The sequence below is a fragment of the Ips typographus genome, linkage group LG8, assembly GCF_016097725.1.
Source record: "Ips typographus isolate SLU linkage group LG8, UJ_Ityp_2.0, whole genome shotgun sequence".
NCBI classification, from domain to species: domain Eukaryota; kingdom Metazoa; phylum Arthropoda; class Insecta; order Coleoptera; family Curculionidae; genus Ips; species Ips typographus.
The window spans coordinates 304079-325064 of NC_138429.1; the positions used below are offsets into that span (position 1 = coordinate 304079).

The window sequence follows — 20986 nt, forward strand, 5'->3', positions numbered from 1 at the left end:
GCTTGCTGTGTGTAAACACATCTTTAGTTCGCACACGACAAACGTCAAAACAATCAGCTGATTAACCTAAAAAAAAATAAAATAAACAAATACTATTAGGATTTTGTTGTCCCTTTTAATAAATTATTAAATGTAAAAAAGAATGAAAGGCACTAATTAAAGTACCAAACACAGTTTTGAAAATAAGGTAAAATGGATAAGCCCACTAACATTCCAGAAGAAGAAGAGGTCAGTATTTAATACAGTTTTGCAACAGTACTAACAACCTTAAATCAGGTGAGCGCTGATTCCTTAAGAGAACAAGGAAATCAGGCTGTGAGGGAAAAGAAATTTACAGAAGCCCTTCTGCACTATACATATGCCATTAAATTGGATCCAGAAAATTATGCCTTGTACAGCAACAGATCTTATGCCCACTTGATGTTAAAGCACTACTATCTGGCTTTGGCTGATGCCAAGGAAGCTATATTCCTAAATTCTGCATACCCTAAGGGCTACTTTAGGAAAGGTTGACTTACTATACTAATGTAACTGCTTTGGATTATAATTTCTGTCATTATATACTGACAGCTGAGGTTGAGTTTGCTGCCAAGCAGTACAGAGATGCATTGGAGAGTTATCAGTTGGCTTTGACCTTAAAACCTGATGATGCCACATTGTCCAAAGCTGTAGAGACCACAGCAATGTTGTTAATGAGAGAGAAAAAAATGGATAAAGAAGTCCCTTGGGTTGGAGCAGGACTGGGCATTATAATAGGAGTGTTTCTTTTAGTGACTGAATATATCACATCTCAATCTCTCACAGTGTGTATCTTGTTACTTTAATTTTAATGTCATTTAAATTGTGTGTTTTAGCATCCATTAATAATGTCATTTATTACAATTGGAATGTCTCTGTTTGGATACGGTATTGCTCACTTTTTTAGGGGACACCTAAAAAATCAACAAAAAAGCTTACTAGATCCACCAGAATCTGAATTATTATGTAAGTAAGGGTCCCCTGTTTTGAAGCTTTAAAGGGACATTAACATTTTTAGTTGACAATAATTCATGTGGTAATGGATTGAATGAGAGTGAGACAGAAGGAAAAAAACGAACTCCAAGGTATACAAAATCCCAGGCTAGAATGAGATATAAAAAAGGAAAGTCTTAAAGTACTTTTTCCCCTTTTAGATTTTACATTACATGTTATAGTTTTCAATACTAATTATTATAAAGACTGCAAACTACATTTTGTTGAAAAGTATTGACTTGGGGGATAAAATTTAATAGAAATTACTGCTAACTATTTGCTTTTTTTTTAATCTTTCCTGAAATTAGTGGAAATCCTTCAAGGTCAGAGTGAAACAACAAATTACTGAAAGACGATCACGTGACACGACGTATAGTTTTAGGTAAGCATATCACGTGTCAGGTCAAACAAATTAAATTTGACATGTATCAGCTGTTTGGGTTGTTGTTAGGCTTCTTTGAAAATCAAGGGTTATGTATTTCCTTGAAATTTGAAAATTTTGTTTTAATTTAAGTGATAGCAGAGATAGTACTAGTTATTGTTAAAATTCTTCAGCCGAAATCAAAGATGTCACGTCTATGCTCAAGGTAAGTTGCCAATACATAATTTAATGGGATTTTACTGTACCAGGGTTCTGGTGAAGACACAAAATTGCGGTAAAAGGTAATTTAATTAGCAATTATCCTGATTTATTTGTAAAGTAACTAACTATTTCTGATTGCACAAGGTCAGTACTGGTATAGTAATTCTCCAATAACGATTCAATTAAAAAATTTAATTGACATTGCTTTAGAGAAATGTAGTACCAGAAATCACAAATATAAAGTATGTTTAATATTATTTTTTTTATCCAGACTCAGTTACTCAATTATGAGCAAACGAATAAGCGAGTATAAAAACTGCAGGGCGTTAGGCTGCAATTTTCAGGAGAAGAAACAGTGGCACCAACAGAAAAACTCTGTTTTTAGAGCCCCCACATGGTTAGTTAGCATTGTGATATCCGGATATTTAGGTTACTATTTTTTAGGTTGTATTTTACAATTTACAATACTGATTTTAGTTTATAATCAAATATATTTTGGTAGGTGATAAGAAAAACAGATATCATGCTATTAGTGAACAGTCTAAAAATGACCAGTTAGTTGAAGCTGGAAGTTTTAAGGTTGGTTTACCATTGTATTCTATGGAGGATGTGTCCAAGCATGTGACCAAGTAAGATACCTGTTTAATCAATCATAATATCTATTGTAACCTATCCTCATACAATGTAGAGAAAGTGGAATTTGGGTGGTTTACCGTCAAGGAGTGTACGACATTACAGATTTTGTAGAAGCGCACCCTGGCGGCGAACAAATTTTAATAGCGGCAGGAAGTAGCGTTGAACCGTTCTGGGTACTTTACGGTATTCACAAAAACTTGCACGTATTTAAAATCCTCGAATCGTTACGGGTGGGCAATTTAAAAAAGGAGGACATAGTGCAAGTGTCGGACGTGGGGGACCCCTACGCTAAGGAACCGTTACGACACTCGGCCCTTAAAGTGGCCAATTTGAAGCCGTTCAACGCTGAAACGCCACGGTCATTGTTGTGCGACAGTTTTTTCACTCCCAAGTGAGTAGATGATGTTTTGATAATGGTAATTGCGGCCATGAAATTTTTTAGTGAGCTGTTTTACGTGAGGAATCATTTACCGGTACCCGAGGTCGATCTAGACACTTATCGTTTGGAGGTCGAAATTGAGGGTACTGATAGGAATCTCAGTTTTTCATTAGATGATTTGAAAAAGTTACCTAAAACCACTATTGTTGCCACCCTAATGTGTGCTGGAAATCGTCGGGCTGATATGAATAAAGTACTTAAATTAATTTGTACTATTCTGATAGCAAAACTTTATCTGTGCACCTGCAATTGATTTGAGATAATTTTTAGTTTTTCTATATTTTTGTATTTTAGGTTAAACCTGTAAAGGGATTGGAATGGGGGCCTTGTGCCATAGGCAACGCCACCTGGACTGGAGTGCGTTTACGGGACTTGTTGAAACTGGTTGAAATTACTGAAGATGAAGAAAGATGTAAACATGTTCAGGTATTAAAAATGATAATGGTTTAATTAATCAGTGAAATAAATGTTATGTCATGATTCAGTTTGAAGGTTTAGATATGGATGCAACGGCCAACCAATACGCAGCCTCGATTCCATTGTGGAAGGCGGTGGATAAACGCGGTGACGTCATACTTGCCTACGAAATGAACGGTGTTCCCTTGCCCCCCGATCACGGATTTCCTTTAAAAGTCGTAGTACCGGGAGTGGTGGGGGCAAGAAACGTTAAATGGCTAGGCAAGAGAAAATAAACATTGTTTTACTGTTTCCCTTTTTGAAATTTTTATAGGTAGAATAATCGTATCAGAGAAGGAAAGTCCTTCACATTGGCAACAGTTAGACTATAAAGGATTCTCACCGTCTACCGATGCGGATTCAGTAGACTACAGCAAATCACCATCCATTCAAGAATTACCAGTAATATCGGCTGTATGTAAACCAAATGAGGGGGACAAAGTTCAAATTGAAGATGGCTGTGTTAACATAAAAGGTTAAAAATTAATGTATTGAATTTGTGTTTCACTAAAAGGGTGTGTTTCAGGTTATGCTTGGTCCGGAGGCGGTCAAAAAATAGTCCGTGTCGATTTGTCGGTGGATGGCGGAAAAACATGGCACGCAGCTAGTTTCGATGCCCAAGACGATGCTCCACCCCCTCAACATTGGGCGTGGACATTGTGGTCGGCTAAAATACCCGTCGACCCTGCATCCAATCAGGTAAGAAGCACAGCTGGTAAGTGTACCTCGTATATCAAACATTTCCAGGTGGAAATTTGGTGTAAAGCGGTAGATTCCAGCTATAACACTCAGCCGGAAAATTTCGAAAATATCTGGAATTTCAGGGGAGTGCTAAGCAACGCTTATCACAGGGTTAAAGTTCACTTAGCCCCTTAGAAACTAAATAAACCCATACTGTTTGTTTTTTGTTGTTTTACCTGTCAAAATTTGCCAATTCAGGTAATGAGTAACGCTCTATCGATCTAAAATGATTCATATCTACAGGTGTGGTAAATCCAAAACCGACCATAGGAAAACCGTGTAACGGACGGAGAAACGTACATTATTGCATGCGCGGGACTAAGACAGAAAACGAAAAAAATACCAAGTAGGCCATATTTTCAGTACGCCGTTGCCAAAATCCAATACCGTCGACAAAATTAATTTTATCGACGGTATTGAATACTTGGCGTTTGGCAACAGCGCGCTGAAAATATGGCCTACTTGATATTTTTTTCGTTTTCTGTCTTAGTCCCGCGCATGCAATAATGTACGTTTCTCCGTCCGTTACACGGTTTTCCTATGGTCGGTTTTGGATTTACCACCACTGTATACCCTGATTATTATAATTTTAGTTGCACATCATCAAGCTGAAAATGGGCTACGTTGTCAATGTTATAAAAACCGAAATTCAAGGCCGCATTCGTTTTCAAGCTCAATGGAGCGAGCAGAGCGTTTTGGACGTCACAATGACGCAATTTTGACAGTTGGTTAAATTATGCTTTTGCTAAATTACGTCATCGTGACGTCAAAAACGCCTTGAAAACGAATGCGGCCGAAGAATATGATTTTTCCTTCAAATGTGACATTTAACGTCAAAACCGTGTTTGTTTACATTTTGAATTATCTTTGCAGAACGATCTGAGTGGTTTTTAGTGTTTTAATTAAACTTTTGGGGTATTGAGTGTGAGGAAAGCTTAGTTTAAGCCTGTTTAGAAGACCCTAAGTTGAGGTGTTTGAAATCTGAGGGATAATTTGAATAATATGTTTATTTGCGTAGATTTTTAGGTAGGGGCTTAACAATTCAAAGTTTTTTATTGGTTGAATAAGCTTACTCATGCTAGTAAATGTTGTTTGTCCACAAGTAAACAGTTTAATGACCACAGGCACGTAAAATAGCATCACAAGTCACGACAAATTTTGAAAACGCTGATATTTACGTCAAATTTTGACACTTCGAGACGTATAACGATCGGGAAAACAGACGACTTTCGCCAACATATTTTAAAGCGCATAATTTAAATTTCCGTATCTATGCAATGTTATTATCCAGAGTAAGTTTGGTTGGCAATAGAATCACTTGTGTTATGACGTACAACTAAAGTTATAATAATCTTCATAAACGTGTAAGGTAACTCTCTCTGTTGGACACCTTGTGTAATGAGAATCATTATCATATAAACCGCCTGAAAACTTGCACAAAAGAAACAATACGAATATAACAGTAAAAATTATATTTCAATTTTCTATTAAATCCACTTTAAATCAGAGATTAAAGCTATGTGATCGGAAGGAAACACTACACTCGGTATGGCAGTATTTCGGTTCAGTTCTTCAAGACTAGGCAGCGGTACCACTTGGGACACGCTCAAATTCGACGTGTCGTAAAATATATAATCCAAACAGGCCGCAAAACCTGCAGTGAAATTTGTAAATTCCGGAGTCCCACAGGCGCTGTCTAATTTAAACGATTGCCTCATGTCGATGTTTTCTATTGCTTCCTCCTCATCTACACCAAAAATTATCAGTCTTAAAGTTGAATTTTATTTACCACAGAACTTACTACTGCTGTAATCAACAAAGTTCCCAGGCACTGAACCGGTAGTGAATAATTTGTAGATACCGCATTCTGGCACGCTATTAAAATCTCCACAAAACACTAAAGACACCTGTTTGCCTTTATACTGAAAACCACCTTTTCTAGTTGCAGTCACAAATTTAAACATTACACTCACCCTTTCTTTAATCTTCCCTACAAAATCTTCCAGATACCTAATAGCAATGCAACCATGCAACAGCCTAATATGATCAGAGTCCGGATGGAAATACAAATGAATGTTGGCGACCACCAAAACAGTATTTAACTCCAATGACCCCACCACATTCACTTGTAAAGTGGTGGTTCTAGCCAGAATGCGTTCAGCCAATTTGGGGTTCTGTTTAATTCTCTCCCAAATATCCGCAAATAAGGGATCCTTGTCAATATGCTCCGCAAAAATTAACTTTACGGAATCCAACAGTATAAACCTGTTTTTAGCGTAGAAAAAGGCTAAACCTTCCGCAACGTCATTGCCTTTAGTGTACAATACACCCCCATAGCCCAAATGGGATAGAACTGGTTCCAAGTCATATTTAAACACTTTTCTGTCTACTTCTTGTAAACACATAAAGTCCGCGTTATAACCTAAAAGATTTACGTATTTTTTTTGTGTTGTTAGGTGTTTCAAAACCCACCAATAATTTCCTTTAAAAACAGTTGTTTCCTGTAATCTATACTTAGAGCGTAAGGAGGACAGTATGGGAATAAATGCTCACGTGTAAAGTCAGAGTCACAGTATAAATCGGCAAGTATGTTGTAACTCACAATTCTGAATCTAAATTAAATTTTTTACTCAGTGATAACAGAAAACAATCAAAAATGTACTTACTCAGAACCTTGAAGCTTCTTTCTAGTAAAGTCATGCCTACGTTGAAAAGGACATTCTCCTGGACTAGCCTCAACCTTACAAGATGAAACTACCTCAACAGTGGGCCCCACTGAATTATCATTTTTTGGGGTACAACTGAATTTTAAAAAACACTGGATATCCTTAGTACTTGGAGTGTACATATACTCCCTACCTACTTCCACCCAGTTGCTACCATCTTTTGAACTGTACCATACAAAATCACTTTGTTCAGTATTGGTGTACAAGGACTCAAACTTTGATGGGTAAGTGGGAAAAGTGGCCATTATTGAGGTGGGAAGGTCCAGGGCTGACACCCAGGGAGAGTTTATGATAATGGGGTATTTTTTATCGTTTATTGTTAGAAATACCGAATTTCCCGGACGGAAAATTTCTTCGCATAACTGATGGTTTGCCACCAATGTGTTGTCCTGAATTAGTGAGGCTGACACTGTTTTGATTTCGCTAGGATTCTTTTTTTTACCACTTTTCTTGTTCAGGGCTTTATTGATGTTTGTGGTCACCCTTGTTAAGAAACTTTCAATAGTTTCAGACAGTTTTCTGCTAAAGTTAAAGGGTCTTTTTACGTTTCCTTCTGTCAGTTCAACAGTTAAATCAAAATGTTCACCACTAGGGCTGTGCCTCAAGTAGGCCTTGTCCATTTTCGGTTTGCAACTACCAAGAGATTTATATTGATTTACATGGAATAATTGTACCTTTGATTGCACTAGTTTAAAAGTTCTATTGAAAAACATTGTAGATACAAAGTAAGGTTATGTTAAGTTTGTCAGACTCAGCTCTATCTGCTCTATCGTGTTGATTGGGTGGTCATGTGATGTGTTTTGCAGTTTACGTTAAATCGTCACATGGGTTAATTTGAAGTGTCAATGACTTTTGAGACTTTACGTTGTTGTCAAATGCTACACTGTTTTTTTTTATGGTGACCGTTTTCCCTCGTGTTTGATTGAGCATGTGGTGATTTTCTTCCCTTTAATTTTCCGGTTTTAACAGTGCCAAATTAACACGCTGAGATGAAGTATATTTTAGTGACGGGTGGTGTGATCAGTGGGGTGGGCAAGGGGGTGATATCGAGCTCGTTTGGGGCAATTTTAAAATGCTGCGGTATCGAGGTGACTATGATCAAAATCGACCCTTATATAAACCTGGATGCTGGTACTTTCAGCCCTTACGAACACGGTAACTTGTTTAGTTAATTATTTAGCTTAGTTAGAACTTAATTCATGCCCCTAGGACTATTAGGGTAGGTCCTAACCTTGATGTGTAAACTTGGTTTTACAGTGATCTCAGAGACAATATTTACAACTAGAATGATAAATACCCTCATTAAAGGGTAATCAATAACATATGTTTTTAATTCAACAGGAGAAGTATATGTTTTGGATGATGGTGGGGAAGTGGATCTGGATTTGGGCAATTATGAAAGGTTCCTAGACATTACACTACACAAAGAAAACAACATCACTACAGGCAAAGTCTACCAACTTGTCATATCCAAAGAGAGACATGGTGACTATTTGGGAAAAACTGTACAAGGTACTATAAAACCATTAATTGTTCAATTTTCAAACTGAAAGTTCAATATAATTTCAGTGGTGCCACACATCACAGATGCAATCCAGGAATGGGTTGAAAAAGTGGCACAAAAGCCAGTCTCTAAGAGTGGCAAAACACCTGAAGTTTGTATTATCGAGCTGGGTGGAATTGTGGGTGATATTGAAAGTATGGCATTTGTTGAGGCTTTCAGACAATTTCAGTTTCGGGTGAAGAGGGAGAATTTCTGTGTGGCGCATGTTTCATTAGTTCCTCAGGTGAGATTTTTGTTTTCTACTTACTTTTTCAGTTTTTTTGTCACAATTTGAACAGCTTAAATGTCCTTTCTGTTGCTGTTTGTCCCAAATATATCACCAGGAAGAGTTGTAACAAGAACAGTATGTCCCTTAATAGTTGTTTAACGGATGAGTGTATTAATGAAAGCAATTAATAATCAAAATATAGTCTATAATAAATGTTTATAATCTTCAAAAGTTTGAAAAAAGTAATTTTCAATTGTTTTGTCACATTGCAAACTGAAATCACAGGCACCTTTGACAATGACAGTGACAGTTAGTTCTGTCAGTTCTGTAATTATATTTATTTCTCTCTGTTTAATACAAATAAAAAAAGATAGAACTATACTGTGAGGGTATTTGGTTGCCTATGATAAAATCATGCATTAAGGGAGCTCATTAAATGCACCCCTTATTGTCCATTAAAAAAGGCTGTTAATACTGATTTGATTATAATTGTAGCCTAAGACAGCAGGTGAATCAAAAACAAAACCAACCCAATCATCAGTTAGAGAATTGCGAGGTTTGGGCCTATCTCCTGATATAATAGTGTGTCGATCAGAACGACCTATAGATGATAATGTGAAAGAGAAAATTTCCAATTTTTGTCATGTGGCACCTCAACAGGTATAATCCTTAAACACCCTCAAGTGAATTGTATTTATAATATCATGAACAAACGCAGATAATTAGCGTGCCGGATCTTCCTTCCGTTTACGAGGTGCCGGTGTTTATAGAAAATCATAACATGGCAAACTTCTTGTGTGAGCGACTGAATTTAGGAATTACTCCTTTGCCGCCCAGGCGTAAATATATGGCTCAGTGGTATGAATTAGGGGAGCGAATCAGGCATCTTAAATACGAGGTTATAGTTGCTATAGTGGGGAAGTACACCAGGTAAGAAATTATATCATCAAGGAGCAACAGGACTTAAGAGTAAAACGTTAACAGATTATTGGACTCGTACACTTCCATAACTAAAGCATTACACCATGCGGGCAACAAAATCGGTTACCAAGTAAGCATTAAATTTATAGAGGCGTCGAATTTGGAGAAAACAATGCGAACCGACGACCCCGCTTCTTATCATACAGCTTGGAGGGATTTGTGCGTTTGCGAGTAAATATTCACAATGTGACCGAAAATTAGAAAGGTTGATTGATTTTTTTTACAGTTGTGTGGTAGTGCCCGGTGGTTTTGGTAAACGCGGCGTCGAAGGTAAAATCGAGGCCGTGAGATGGTGTCGCACCAATGATAAACCGTTTCTGGGCATTTGTTTGGGTTTTCAGGCTGCCGTTGTCGAATTTGCTAGGAACGAGTTAGGTTTGAAGGATGCTCACTCCACAGAAGTAAAAATTCCCTTTGAATTCTCAATATTCAGTGCTGAATAATAATTTTGATTGAAGGTTAACGAGGATACGAAACACGCAGTGGTGATTGAAATGCCCGAACATAATACCGGTCAAATGGGTGGCACCCAAAGGTTGGGCAAACGGACTACCGTTTTTAAATCTACGGTGCAGAATAGTAAAATTAGTGAGTATTCACTTAAAAAATAGGGAGGTGTTAATATTAATACTAATAATCAGTTTATTTGAATAGATTTATGTATAAAGGGTTGCAATCATAATACTACATTCACTTACAGGATAACAAAGTATTGGCGTTTCAACTTAAGATCGCAGCGCAATTAAAAATTGAAACAAAATCCTCCTAACCTCACATTTTTTTATTTACGTTTATCGGTACATTTCTTCATTACACCATAAAATTATGAAACTAAAAAAGTGCTAAATTTCTAATTAAAACCAACCTAAACAAACGGAGAAATGCCTGAAACTTTTTCCAAATTGACAACCAGAGGGCGTATCTGTTATCGAATTTTTTTTGGTGGTGGAATGGAGACAAATTTGCGGGCATCTAAAAGAGACGGAGAATAACGATAAATTCAATCAATTCAAGAACTGCAAATTGATATGCATAACATGTTGAACCACCCTGTAACTGTAAAAATAACTAAGTTATTGGCTGTTAAAATGGAACCTGTAAAATTCAGGCTTCAATCCTGGACAACCTAATTTTATTACTAAATAACTCGGTTATTTTACCTTCTTTCTATAGATAGTGTACAGGATAGTCAAATCAACATTTAGAGGGCTTTAAATTGATATATTGAATCACCCTGTATAGTATATTAATTGTACTGACTAGACAGAAACAGCCAATGGGCTACAACAACAAGATAGGCAACCAGTCATACGTGTAGGGTTGTGTAGTAATCAAAGTGGCCATGACGCGCTTGTCGAATTAAAACGTCAGATTACATGTACTTGTGTCAGTTTTTCCGGGTTTTTCCTAAAAAAGTAGTGTTTTTACCTTAATTTAGTGCAGGTAAGTTTCGTTATAGTGTTAGTGGATAACTACGCATAGAAATTGATCGATTCCACTCCATAAAAGTGTGCAGTAGGTCCAGTAGTCAATTAATTTATTTTGTCGGAAAAGCTTTAAGTTTGAGGTTATTGGTCTCACTGCACAGACAAGAGAATAAACGATGTGCAATAAGGCAACAAAATGTCACCTAAATAAGAAGTTTACAGAAAAGTAGCGCATTTCACTAAAATTAATGTATGCTTTACAAAATTGTTACACATTGGTGTAGTACTAAAATGGATATGTTTTTACAGAAAAATTGTATGGGAATCAAGATCAAATAGAAGAACGGCATAGGCACAGATATGAAGTAAACCCCGAGTATGTAAAAGATTTAGAAGAACACGGTTTAAAATTTGTCGGTACGTAATTTAATGTTAAAACTCCACTAGGACCAACAAACAAAACTTGTAGGTGTCGACGTTGATCAGGAACGTATGGAAGTTTTAGAACTGGACAATCATCCGTACTTTGTAGCGGTCCAGTTCCATCCAGAGTATTTGTCCCGACCGCTCAGTCCATCTCCACCCTTCATGGGTCTAATTCTGGCCGCAAAAGACCGATTGAAAAGTTATTTGGCCAGAGGATGCAAACTCAGTCCGCGCGAACCACAGAGCGATTATTACGATTCCGGTTAGTTTTTTACTTTTTTTTTTCGTATTCCCTCAATTCAGAGAATGGAATTACAGAGGAAGAGCTGATTCTTGAGTTGCCGGTGAAAAATCTGCGAATCGCCGAAAGTTCAAATGACGAAAACAGCAGCGCTTATAGCAGCTCCAGTCAACTAATGTTGGAATGATTTAAGGGTTTTATTAGACTAGATTACTCCTTATAATAAGTCTTAAGATTTACTTTATGTAAGTTTTTGGGGCATTGGTTTTGACGTTTCATGGTGCGAGCATAGCAAATTTGACGTTTTTACACTTGACAGTTTTATTAAATTATGTCATATTCGCTCCATGGATCTTTAAAACGTATGCGGTCATTTGTTTATTCAGTTTTACAACAGTAAACTTGCATACTCAAATGAGTGAAATACTACAGTTCATACATTCTGATAAAGTTTATTTTTTTGTTGTTTACTTTATACGATAAGATTATTTTGTAAAATTATACCACAAATGATTCCTTATTTTTTTCTGTTTATTTGGGTTGGATTAGTAATTTGGCTAATAGGATGCCAAAAGTTTTAATCAAGAGCCGCATTCGTTTTCAAGCTCCATAGAGGGCGCAGAGCGTTTTTGACGTCACGATGACGTAATTTGGCAAAACCGTAGATTGACCAATTGTCAAACTACGTCAGTGTGACGCTCCATGGAGCCTGAAAACGAATGCAGCCAAGATGATAATTACTATAGAATTTAAAATATAAACAACGTATTAAGAAATCAATCAAAATTAATATATTTAAACGAAAAACCAACATTTAACAGTACATTAATCCTTAACTTCTAAAAAATTGTCATTATAACATTAATAAAAATATTGTACCTACAAATAAAGCTTTTTCTTTATGGGTTTTTGAACGGAGGTAGGTAAAAGGATTTGGTTAAAGTGAACACACCCATCGGCACCATCACGTTGGTGCCTGACGGCTCTTTCCACACTTGTCTGGACACCTTTCGTAGCGCTTTGGTGCAAATATCCAGAAAATGAAACCTTTATACGACATAATTTGTGTTATAAATGAGGAAGACAGCCAATTTACTTACTGGTTTCGGCTTTGTTCGATTTCATCGCACAGCGACTGTATGAACCAAGAACCGGTTTTAAGATTTCGAACCGCCGCGAATCCCGGAATGGTTGCCCAGAATATTAACAAATCGGTAGTGGCCGGTCCTCTGGAAGGTCCGTCTGTAGTGTTACCGTCATCCGTTTGGATTTCTTCCTCAACTAAAAAAAATACAGGAGAATATGGTCAACAGGAAAAAATTATGAAAAACTTGACAGCAACGTCGCAATTGAAAGTTGACCAAAAATGTCAATGTCAATAATTTTGACAATTGACATTCGTTTTGAAGGTTTTGTGAAGTTGTGTTTTGTTATTCAAATATTCGAAATAAAGAAAAACATTTGTCCTTCAGGCTGTATTCTACAACTAGTCCGTGTAGCCAGGTCGTAAAATTAACGCAAGAAAGAACAACCAGGATTTAGGATTGTTTTTTAAGCAAACAAGAAGCAAGTAGGGTAAGTTTTTATGAAAGCTACAACTGGCTGTCAGTAGACCATTCTTTTTAGTTCAAAATTGTTGAATTCCTATTATAACTAGGGCTATTTCTAAGAAAAATCACTCAAAATGTTGTTCAACCGTGTAACCTGATCGCATAGTATTTTGACTGAGTTTCGAAAAGGACATGTTACAGCTAAAATATCATTTATACTTTAAACTCTAAAACGTTAAAAATCCCAGTCCAGCATAATATTCGTCAAACGTGGTTTGCCCGTTCGATAACAGATGGCACTGAGTGCGATTTTGTGTTTCATTTTTTTAACACAGAACCCGCATTTCTTTTAATCTTGAAAATAGGAGCATAATAAGTTTTACACGTCACAATGACAGTTGGTCAAATTGTGGTGTTGCCAAATTTCGTCATCGTGACGTAGAAAACTCCTCCTCTCTGAGAAAGTATTGTCGCGGAAAAAAAGGTAAAAAAAAGAAATACGAAATTTATAGGTCCTTAAGCGCATAAAAAAAGAGACAAGTTTTAGAGTTTATGAAACACAAGATCAAGTCAATAAATAAACTAAACAGTAATCAACAGAGTTTGAAAACAAATGCGGCCAATTCGACTTACTTTTTTGACAGTATTTGCCTTGACATGACTGTAGAATCAAAACCTTTGGTTTCCCATGCAAATTTTGATTCCGTCTACACATGACATTTTCAATTTTGCTGACTTCTAGTTTGCAACTGTTGGCCCCGTATACAACACCTAAAATGAAAGTGAGCTTTTTGATAAAAGCTTTTGGTAAGTCCACATTATGATCAAAACCACAAACACCAAAATTGATTTTCAAATAAACAAAAATAAAAGTGTTTCACCTTTTTCCCCGTGAGATAAAATACAAACGATCAAGCTACTTTCAACAGAAACCGAGTCCGTTACATCCTCAATAGACTTGAGTATTTGGTAATGGGGTACATTATCCTGAACAAACACTTTAAAATTCATATTGGAGAAACAGCGTTTCAGCCGCTCTTTGTCCTTCACCGTTCCCTTTCTCTCTTCCAACAGCATATTGCTGTTGTTCTCGTGCAACAAATGCTGAAAGCAACCAAAATTGTCATTCCCCAAAACAAACAGCTACAGTACCACTCTAACCCTGTATTGCGGAGCCGTTTCCGTGTAAAACGACTCCTGATTGATAATCAATACCACTCCGGGATGGTTTGGATCAATGTCGTAACGGTCCGAATCATTACTGACATTGGAATCGCGCGATGATGGGTTTGCATTGGTCGTCAAATTTGATCCGTATAAATACTCTTCAAATGCACCAGGTTGCAAATAAATATTGTCCCGAACGGTAGACGTTTTTCGATCTCTGTTATGAACCTGAGGGCGTAAACTTACCACTGGTGGATTAATCCAAACCTTTTAAAATGTCTGATTAGAATCTGTTACCCTTAAATTTTAATGTCACTCACATTATTACTCTGGGTGGGTAAGGCAGCTTCAATTTCTGAAGCACTAATGTCCAATTCCAACCTTTTAAGCTCCCTTTGAAGATGTTTAAAGTCAATCTGGTTACATTCCCATAACATAAAATACAGTTCCAAATAGGGGGTGTTGCTTAAAGCTACACTAATACCCTTAGCAAGTAAAACCTCTCTCATAAATGAAACCACCACAGACGTTTGAGTACCAGTTAATTTTTCCGCATTTAAATACAATGTTTTCCTTAACCGATTGATGCCACAAGTAGTTTCAGATCGTGAAGGTAAATAAGTACTTTGTAAAGTTGATTTATCAAAACCTGAAGGTTTTTTTAGTATTAAATTCAATTATACAAGTTATTTGTTCTTAATTTACCTAAATTTCGAAGTACTTTGTAATTTTGCACAATACTGAGAGCTTCCACAAACAACTTGTGCCAATTGGCATTACCCTGCTCTATCTGTGAGCCAGCCCACTTAGACAGAAGTTCAGGATTCATTTTTGAAAGTAAGTAACTTTTCAAAAGCTCCAACGCCTGATGTCTTTCATCATACAGTAAAAACACCAGACCTACCTAAGATATTATGATTAATAAAAGTTTCTTTTAGCAACTATTGGTAAAACATACTATGTCTGGTTCATCTAGTAATTGCTCAATTTCAACTCTTCTAACACTGGATAAATCAATTTGTTGATTTTCTGTGTATAAAGGTGCAATCGCGTCCACAGTTTCCATATCCACAGGCTGGCCTAGGGTAACTTAATGTTAACTAAATCATTTTAGAGTTGAAAACTGAAAAACTGATTTGATTCTAGATAATTTGTTATCTACCTATTTTGTGACTAATAATATTTAAAACTGATAATGTTTATTGAGTGTACTTTACCAATTTCCGTATGCTCTGAATCGCTGTCTATTGATTCGTCATCCGATAAATCTGATTCTGTCAGGTACTGTTTTGACTGTCCAATGCCCATTATGCATTGGAATATCTACAATCTAGGGGAATAACCAGATAATTTAAATACAATACAATGCAAGCAAAGGAAAAGCAAACACAAACAACCCTACAACTGTCAACGCTCAGCTGTTCCGTTATCAATTTAAAATGTGAGGTTATGTTGTCTTAATAAGTAAATTTCATTAATTTGTTAAGAGATTCTGCAAGTCAAAGGTTGTATAAAAGTATTTGTTAATATCTAATTTTAATTGATAGATTGAATGCAAGCATTAATCATACAGTAAAGCAGTAAAAATAATAAAGTTTTTAGTTGTATAACTGGTTGCCTAATTACGTATTTTACATAAACAAAAAAGAAGATCCTTGAAACAGTCATAGTTCACATAACCTTGCTTTGCTCAAAAACTTTATGTTCTTAATGTTATTGTAAATTAACAAACACTGTGGACTAATATGCCGCCGAAGAAAGGCGGTTCTAAACCAAGCTCCGGTGCCAAAGCTTCTAAAGGCGATGATTCTTCCAGCGACAAGGGTAAATATAGGCTTTTCAGTCCTACCAGTTAACAATACACTGGTTTTGCGTTCAGGCAAAGAAAAAAAAGGTGGCACCGCCGTTAAAGTGAGACACATCCTGTGCGAGAAACAGAGCAAGTGCCTGGAGGCACTGGAAAAACTGAAGGCTGGCCAAAAGTTTCCGGAAGTTGCGGCAGCTTACAGTGAAGACAAGGCTAGATCGGGGGGCGATTTGGGCTGGATGACGCGCGGATCAATGGTAGGCCCTTTCCAGGAGGCCGCATTTGCCTTACCTATTTCCTCAGTGACTAACCCTGTATACACTGACCCTCCTGTAAAACCAAGTTTGGATATCACATAATAATGGTGGAAGGAAAAAAGTGATTGTCAGACTGTATAGTTTTTTGTTTCATTTATTTAAACCACCCAGACAATGTTTGGAGAAAAAACATTACAGTGTTATACTTTAAACATGTCTTTAATTCAGTTGTACATTTTTGTGTTAAGGCAATTGCTTTGCACTGTAATTATTACAATGTTGATCAGGAAAAAAGCCAATAATATAAATTATTAACATTAAAATAAAAAGTACTCACATATAAATTTAGCCGCCAATAATTTGACTAATAGAGTAACATAGAGTTTAAACATTTTACAACTAGCAATGTTAAAAATTACTTTTATCGCAAAAATCAGTCAACTTTTAGTTAGAAAACTATGAATAAATATATACAAATAGTATTTACATTAAATGGGTTTGGATGAAAAGCACAATAATTATAAATACCTAAAATAAACAACACACAAAAAGGTTACACTACTATTGTACTTGCAAAAATATTATAGTCTTATCAATTATATTAATCTCTTCTTTGTATTGAAAATATCCTATTGTGCGTGAATTAATGTTTTTTGAGGTATTTTGGTGACACAAGCAGCTCTTGTTAACCACATAACATTGTGATGTAAACATTGAATACTGCATGGTAAAAAAAAACAATTGAATAATCACAGGAAGTTCAGCAAATTCAAAATCTAAATGTTTTCAGCTCCAGATGGTTTTGCTTAACAGTATTAATAAAATACTCTCACAATAATTGACTTAATGAGACACTTACATCTAAACATTTTATATTACCAAAAATGTATTGCACTTATCTATTAAATGTCAGAAAAAAAATAAATACTGAAGGATAGATTTCAGACTTAAAAGTAGACACTGAAAGGTTCATGCATTGAGATTCACGCAAAATCAGGGATTCAGTGCCTACTAAATACTCTATTAAGTTACATAGGTTAGTACAGATTGTAAAAAGAAATAAATGCAATGATTAGAAGCAACATAAACTTAAGATATTAAACACTACACGAAATATGGCATGAATTGTTTGTTAATTGACACAAAACGTTCTAAATAAGTAAAAAACTTGGGGCACCATTCAGTAAAATCACTTTTGAATACAAGTTTTGTTGGGTTACCTCACACATAAGCCTCAACACGTCGTCTTTTCAGACTGTTGAAAAACACCCTCCAACTGTGGACTGTTTTACCAAAACCTGACCAAATCCAGACACTTGATGTAATGCCAACAATCATGGTCATCAAATATTTGACCATGAAAGCTTCAAAGTATGGATAGGATTTGGTTGGTTTACCAGCTGGAAATTATATTACATTATGCAAGTCTTTGCTGCTCCTTGAATAAATCTTACCTGTTATGGGACAAGGCACAGTAAATTTAGTGTTATGACAGATATCCCACAACCAAGTATTCATCCAATCATCATAGTAAGAACTTTCATAGAACAGACAAGCAATAACTGAAAAACAATCATAAAATACCTACTAACAGATAAATAGTGCAGTTTCATACCAATTAATGCAGGCAGAGTGTATAGAACTGAAAAAATTCCAATTCTAATCATCAATTTTTCCAATTTTTCTGTTTTAGTGCCTTCATGTTTCATGACAGTTCGAATTCGAAATAATGAAACAAATCCAGTGGTCAAAAATACAGTACCAAATATTAGATAAACCACCAAAGGCAGCAAAACAAATATTCTCATTGCTTCAACATTCCAAATGCCCACATAACACACCCCACTCAAAACATCACCTTAAAAAAAACCACTAAACTAAAAGAGCTATTTTATACTAATAACAAAACTTACCATCAACTTTTCCTAGTGAAAGTATGGCAATAGTTTTAACAGCTGGAACAGCCCAAGCAGCCAAATGGAAATATTGTGAGTTAGCCTCAATAGCTTCATGTCCCCATTTTAAACCAGCAGCCAAAAACCAAGTCAAAGTTAACACAACCCACCAAATACTGGAAGCCATACTGAAGAAGTATAGCAACATAAAAATTATGGTACATGGTTCATGTTTTGTACCTTGAGTGATGGTACTAACAGTAACATTACCGTGTTTCGAATAGAAAGGTTCTCTACATGCTATAGAGTCACCAGAAAAAAATCCTACCAAATAAGCACAGGCCACCATAAAGTAGCAAACAGACAAAAAAATAATAGGACGTTCCGGATACCGGAACCTGTCAGTATCAATGAAAAAAGTGCATACAGTAAAAAGGCAACTGATTGAACACAACAAGGCCCAAATACCTATCCAGACTTTGGCAAACTGTCTTTTGCCTTCTTTAAAAAACATCATATGACAAGGAGCCCCACAGTCTTTCTCCACCTTATCTCCCACTTTAAAGCTGTATTCTAAAACAGTAGGTACCTTAAACTGTACTGGACAAACAAAACCGTAATTTTTCCCATGCAGGGGAAACTGATCATAAGGATTTATGTGAGGGTTTCTGTTCACAAGTCCTGTAGATTGGGTGCTAGGAGGCACCACAAGTTTGTTTTGTCCCACACACAGCTCCTCACTAACAGTACCATCAGGATACAAGTCACAGCTTAGAAACTCTGGCCATTGAAACCCAAACTTTTCCATTATATGTTCACATCCATATTTTGCAGACATACATAGTGACCGACAAGGCGGTAAAGGATGCTCCAGTATAGTGCAAACGGGGACAAAAACCGAACACAAAAACAGCTGTAATTCGTTGCTGCATCTAATTTTTACCAGAGGAAAGTACTGGTGAACTTCCAGGCCCGCCTCCTCCTGCGTGTTGTGACCCAGCAAATTGGGCATTATCGTTCTGTTGTAGGGTATTTGGGTGCAAAATGGGACTGTAATCGGCTGGCATTTGTCGTGAGTAGGAATCTCAACTTCGGAATCCGTGATTTGGGTACCGTAATGTACACAACCTCCGCCATTGATCAAAGCGAATATTAACGTAAACAAAAGAGTGTCGGGTGCGATTATTAACATATTGAGCCCTAACTAAAATAGTCGTTGATTGACCGGTTTTTTAACTATTTAACGTTCATTTTTTTTGTGCTAAAAGTGATGTTAAAAAGAACATAAAATGATTTTAAAATAAAAACTACAACAGACCAACATGGAAAATGAAAATGGGCGAATACTGTGACTTTGACAGTTTTGACAGATGACAGATTTAGTTCTGTGACCGCTTACTAATCCGATCAGTCGGTTAGTTTTGGTTGATGTTAATTTGGTTACAGAAAAAATCCTAAATTTTACGGATCAGAACGGTTTTTTAAATCAATATTTCCACATTCAGATATATAGAATAAACTAAAGTAAATCGCCGATTCAAGAATCACGTTTTATTTCTATAGAAACAGGGTTTTCAGGGTAATCTTCCACATCACGCAACCGTAACCAAAGTTGGAAACGAAAATCAAACTGTTTGACATTGACACTATTGACAGCTTGACCAAAACTACCGGAAGGCAAAATATCCGATACGGCTGTTTTTTTTGACTTGTTGGGATTTGGTTTTCTCGAAATTTAAAGCCGTGTCGAACCTCTTTTGATAAAGAGATTGGCAATTAAAAACGGAAACCAACAATCAGTTTTTTTATCGCAAGTTCCGCAATTTTTCCGTACCATTAGGAGGCGAAAGGCATACATTTTAATTTTGAGGTTATGGCTAGTGGAACAACAAGACGGATTTTAGTGGAAACCAAAAATTTGTCCAAAGATCCACCGCCGGGGATCAGTGCCACTCCCGATGACCAAAATTGCAGGTAAAATTAATTTTTATTAAGGCTTTACGTTTGATCTAATTTAAAGTTAAGAAAAATGGGGTTGAACACTGGTGTGTCAGAATAACAATGTAAATGAAAAGACCCACTAATTCTTAACAAGCAAGCTTTAAGTAGCCTCTGCACTAACTTCAGTAACTCATAATACAAGTAAAACTGGATTTTTCTCCTGTTTAGATACTTCCATGTGGTGATGGCAGGTCCTGCGTCGTCACCCTATGAAGGTGGCCTATTCAAACTGGAACTGTTTTCTACCAGAAAACTATCCCCTTTCCCTCCTAACGTCCGTTTCCTAACAAAAATCTACCATCCCAACATTGATAAATTAGGTAGAATATGCTTGGACATTCTGAAAGACCAGTGGTCACCAGCATTACAGGTGCGAACCGTTTTACTGTCCATTCAGGCTTTGCTTAGTAGTCCAAATCCGGATGATCCTCTAGACAATGATGTGGCAAACATGTGGAAAACCCGTGAACAGGAAGCAGTCATGAAAGCAAGAGAATGGACCAGACAGTATGCAATGGAGTAAAGTGTGCGTGCAAGTGTGAGTGAAAGACTGTGATAGACTGAATGGTGAAATAAGGGACATTGGTGTATTGTTGCATTTTTGTAATTTTTATCACACTGTATATCCAGACTGAATGGTTCATCTGAAATTGTCTCTGCTGTTTTTTGTAATATAAGAGTGTAGTCTTATCATTGTCCAAAGGAAATAAAAACCAATAACAACTGCATATCTATATACTTTGATTTTATTGGATAGTAAATTGATCTGAGTTTCATGGAGGGTCAAAACTAATTGGATCTCTGATAAAGTGTTCATGTGACCTACTGAATCACATTTATTTGGTAAAATTCTAGAGTTCTAGAAGTTTT

The 20986-nt window shown here is 36.4% G+C and overlaps 8 protein-coding genes and 1 long non-coding RNA gene across 13 annotated transcripts; 6 read left to right on the top strand and 3 right to left on the bottom strand.

Moving 5' to 3' along the window:
* Positions 1-45: 45 nt before the first annotated feature.
* On the top strand, positions 46-1285 carry LOC145732877 (uncharacterized). Its single transcript, XM_081985420.1, has 5 exons — positions 46-228; positions 277-508; positions 571-803; positions 855-984; positions 1037-1285. The coding sequence occupies exons 1-5, from the start codon at positions 193-195 to the stop codon at positions 1150-1152; spliced, it is 747 nt and encodes a 248-aa protein (XP_081841546.1). The 5' UTR covers positions 46-192; the 3' UTR covers positions 1153-1285.
* A 165-nt stretch (positions 1286-1450) lies between these two features.
* On the top strand, positions 1451-6457 carry LOC145732849 (sulfite oxidase-like). Of its 3 annotated transcripts, none has more exons than XM_081985383.1 (10): positions 1451-1598; positions 1866-2038; positions 2097-2223; positions 2283-2621; positions 2673-2862; positions 2964-3095; positions 3155-3347; positions 3400-3600; positions 3652-3824; positions 3873-4028. In XM_081985383.1, exons 1-10 carry the CDS (start codon positions 1579-1581, stop codon positions 3999-4001), a joined length of 1677 nt encoding a protein of 558 aa, XP_081841509.1. In that variant the 5' UTR covers positions 1451-1578; the 3' UTR covers positions 4002-4028. The 3 variants fall into 3 exon arrangements, with proteins under 3 accessions (XP_081841509.1, XP_081841510.1, XP_081841508.1); XM_081985384.1 differs by lacking the exon at positions 3873-4028 and adding an exon at positions 6323-6457 and having other exon boundaries at positions 1551-1674; XM_081985382.1 differs by having other exon boundaries at positions 1556-1674.
* On the bottom strand, positions 5324-7327 carry LOC145732847 (2',5'-phosphodiesterase 12-like). Its single transcript, XM_081985379.1, has 5 exons — positions 6533-7327; positions 6339-6478; positions 5840-6288; positions 5668-5788; positions 5324-5613 (listed from the first exon to the last, which is right to left on the bottom strand). Exons 1-5 carry the CDS (start codon positions 7303-7305, stop codon positions 5354-5356), a joined length of 1743 nt encoding a protein of 580 aa, XP_081841505.1. The 5' UTR covers positions 7306-7327; the 3' UTR covers positions 5324-5353.
* On the top strand, positions 6677-11959 carry Ctps (CTP synthase). Of its 2 annotated transcripts, none has more exons than XM_081985378.1 (11): positions 6677-6816; positions 7934-8104; positions 8162-8379; positions 8860-9024; positions 9083-9294; positions 9349-9516; positions 9572-9746; positions 9804-9933; positions 11082-11189; positions 11242-11460; positions 11517-11959. In XM_081985378.1, the coding sequence occupies exons 1-11, from the start codon at positions 6813-6815 to the stop codon at positions 11624-11626; spliced, it is 1680 nt and encodes a 559-aa protein (XP_081841504.1). In that variant the 5' UTR covers positions 6677-6812; the 3' UTR covers positions 11627-11959. The 2 variants fall into 2 exon arrangements, with proteins under 2 accessions (XP_081841504.1, XP_081841503.1); XM_081985377.1 differs by lacking the exon at positions 6677-6816 and adding an exon at positions 7489-7747.
* Positions 11960-12207: 248 nt separating this feature from the next.
* Positions 12208-15590, bottom strand: LOC145732850 (caspase-8-like). 2 transcript variants are annotated; one of them, XM_081985385.1, is made up of 9 exons: positions 15374-15588; positions 15115-15236; positions 14862-15060; positions 14477-14805; positions 14151-14423; positions 13871-14093; positions 13623-13760; positions 12540-12720; positions 12208-12486 (listed from the first exon to the last, which is right to left on the bottom strand). In XM_081985385.1, exons 1-9 carry the CDS (start codon positions 15462-15464, stop codon positions 12339-12341), a joined length of 1704 nt encoding a protein of 567 aa, XP_081841511.1. In that variant the 5' UTR covers positions 15465-15588; the 3' UTR covers positions 12208-12338. The 2 variants fall into 2 exon arrangements, with proteins under 2 accessions (XP_081841511.1, XP_081841512.1); XM_081985386.1 differs by lacking the exons at positions 12208-12486; positions 12540-12720 and adding an exon at positions 13185-13441 and having other exon boundaries at positions 13588-13760; positions 15374-15590.
* On the top strand, positions 12855-15287 carry LOC145732894 (uncharacterized). Its single transcript, XR_014179070.1, has 2 exons — positions 12855-13014; positions 15095-15287. It is a non-coding gene; the product is annotated as an uncharacterized LOC145732894 (long non-coding RNA).
* Positions 15591-15839: 249 nt separating the features above from the next.
* LOC145732887 (peptidyl-prolyl cis-trans isomerase NIMA-interacting 4-like) lies at positions 15840-16825 on the top strand. Its single transcript, XM_081985431.1, has 2 exons — positions 15840-15980; positions 16036-16825. Exons 1-2 carry the CDS (start codon positions 15902-15904, stop codon positions 16320-16322), a joined length of 366 nt encoding a protein of 121 aa, XP_081841557.1. The 5' UTR covers positions 15840-15901; the 3' UTR covers positions 16323-16825.
* LOC145732852 (frizzled-7-B-like) lies at positions 16421-19473 on the bottom strand. Its single transcript, XM_081985387.1, has 4 exons — positions 18134-19473; positions 17836-18078; positions 17675-17782; positions 16421-17620 (listed from the first exon to the last, which is right to left on the bottom strand). The coding sequence occupies exons 1-4, from the start codon at positions 19305-19307 to the stop codon at positions 17442-17444; spliced, it is 1704 nt and encodes a 567-aa protein (XP_081841513.1). The 5' UTR covers positions 19308-19473; the 3' UTR covers positions 16421-17441.
* Positions 19474-19627: 154 nt separating this feature from the next.
* Positions 19628-20844, top strand: LOC145732884 (ubiquitin-conjugating enzyme E2 N-like). The gene is made up of 2 exons (XM_081985428.1): positions 19628-20089; positions 20285-20844. Exons 1-2 carry the CDS (start codon positions 19989-19991, stop codon positions 20637-20639), a joined length of 456 nt encoding a protein of 151 aa, XP_081841554.1. The 5' UTR covers positions 19628-19988; the 3' UTR covers positions 20640-20844.
* The last annotated feature ends 142 nt before the right edge of the window (positions 20845-20986 follow it).

Bases quoted from the DNA above. Each gene is read 5' to 3' on its own strand.
- LOC145732877 (XM_081985420.1), top strand. From the start codon at position 193: ATGGATAAGCCCACTAACATTCCAGAAGAAGAAGAG. The intron at 804-854 runs GTGTGTATCTTG...TGTGTGTTTTAG, and splicing joins TCACATCTCAATCTCTCACA to CATCCATTAATAATGTCATT. The intron at 985-1,036 runs GTAAGTAAGGGT...TAACATTTTTAG, and splicing joins ACCAGAATCTGAATTATTAT to TTGACAATAATTCATGTGGT.
- LOC145732849 (XM_081985382.1), top strand. From the start codon at position 1,622: ATGGGATTTTACTGTACCAGGGTTCTGGTGAAGACACAAAATTGCGGT. The intron at 2,039-2,096 runs GTTGTATTTTAC...ATATTTTGGTAG, and splicing joins TTTAGGTTACTATTTTTTAG to GTGATAAGAAAAACAGATAT. The intron at 3,825-3,872 runs GTAAGAAGCACA...AAACATTTCCAG, and splicing joins TCGACCCTGCATCCAATCAG to GTGGAAATTTGGTGTAAAGC.
- LOC145732847 (XM_081985379.1), bottom strand. From the start codon at position 7,305: ATGTTTTTCAATAGAACTTTTAAACTAGTGCAATCAAAGGTACAATTA. The intron at 6,479-6,532 runs GTAAGTACATTT...AATTTAATTTAG, and splicing joins AAGAAGCTTCAAGGTTCTGA to ATTCAGAATTGTGAGTTACA. The intron at 5,614-5,667 runs GTAAGTTCTGTG...TTTTTGGTGTAG, and splicing joins CTTTGTTGATTACAGCAGTA to ATGAGGAGGAAGCAATAGAA.
- Ctps (XM_081985377.1), top strand. From the start codon at position 7,582: ATGAAGTATATTTTAGTGACGGGTGGTGTGATCAGTGGGGTGGGCAAG. The intron at 9,025-9,082 runs GTATAATCCTTA...GAACAAACGCAG, and splicing joins GTCATGTGGCACCTCAACAG to ATAATTAGCGTGCCGGATCT. The intron at 9,747-9,803 runs GTAAAAATTCCC...TTTTGATTGAAG, and splicing joins AGGATGCTCACTCCACAGAA to GTTAACGAGGATACGAAACA.
- LOC145732850 (XM_081985385.1), bottom strand. From the start codon at position 15,464: ATGGGCATTGGACAGTCAAAACAGTACCTGACAGAATCAGATTTATCG. The intron at 15,061-15,114 runs GTATGTTTTACC...ATAATATCTTAG, and splicing joins TACTAGATGAACCAGACATA to GTAGGTCTGGTGTTTTTACT. The intron at 12,721-13,622 runs GTAAGTCGAATT...TATTTTTTTTAG, and splicing joins AGGCAAATACTGTCAAAAAA to TTGAGGAAGAAATCCAAACG.
- LOC145732887 (XM_081985431.1), top strand. From the start codon at position 15,902: ATGCCGCCGAAGAAAGGCGGTTCTAAACCAAGCTCCGGTGCCAAAGCT. The intron at 15,981-16,035 runs GTAAATATAGGC...TTTTGCGTTCAG, and splicing joins TGATTCTTCCAGCGACAAGG to GCAAAGAAAAAAAAGGTGGC.
- LOC145732852 (XM_081985387.1), bottom strand. From the start codon at position 19,307: ATGTTAATAATCGCACCCGACACTCTTTTGTTTACGTTAATATTCGCT. The intron at 18,079-18,133 runs GTAAGTTTTGTT...GTTTTTTTTAAG, and splicing joins TTCACTAGGAAAAGTTGATG to GTGATGTTTTGAGTGGGGTG. The intron at 17,621-17,674 runs GTAAGATTTATT...TATAATTTCCAG, and splicing joins TGTGCCTTGTCCCATAACAG to CTGGTAAACCAACCAAATCC.
- LOC145732884 (XM_081985428.1), top strand. From the start codon at position 19,989: ATGGCTAGTGGAACAACAAGACGGATTTTAGTGGAAACCAAAAATTTG. The intron at 20,090-20,284 runs GTAAAATTAATT...TCTCCTGTTTAG, and splicing joins CCCGATGACCAAAATTGCAG to ATACTTCCATGTGGTGATGG.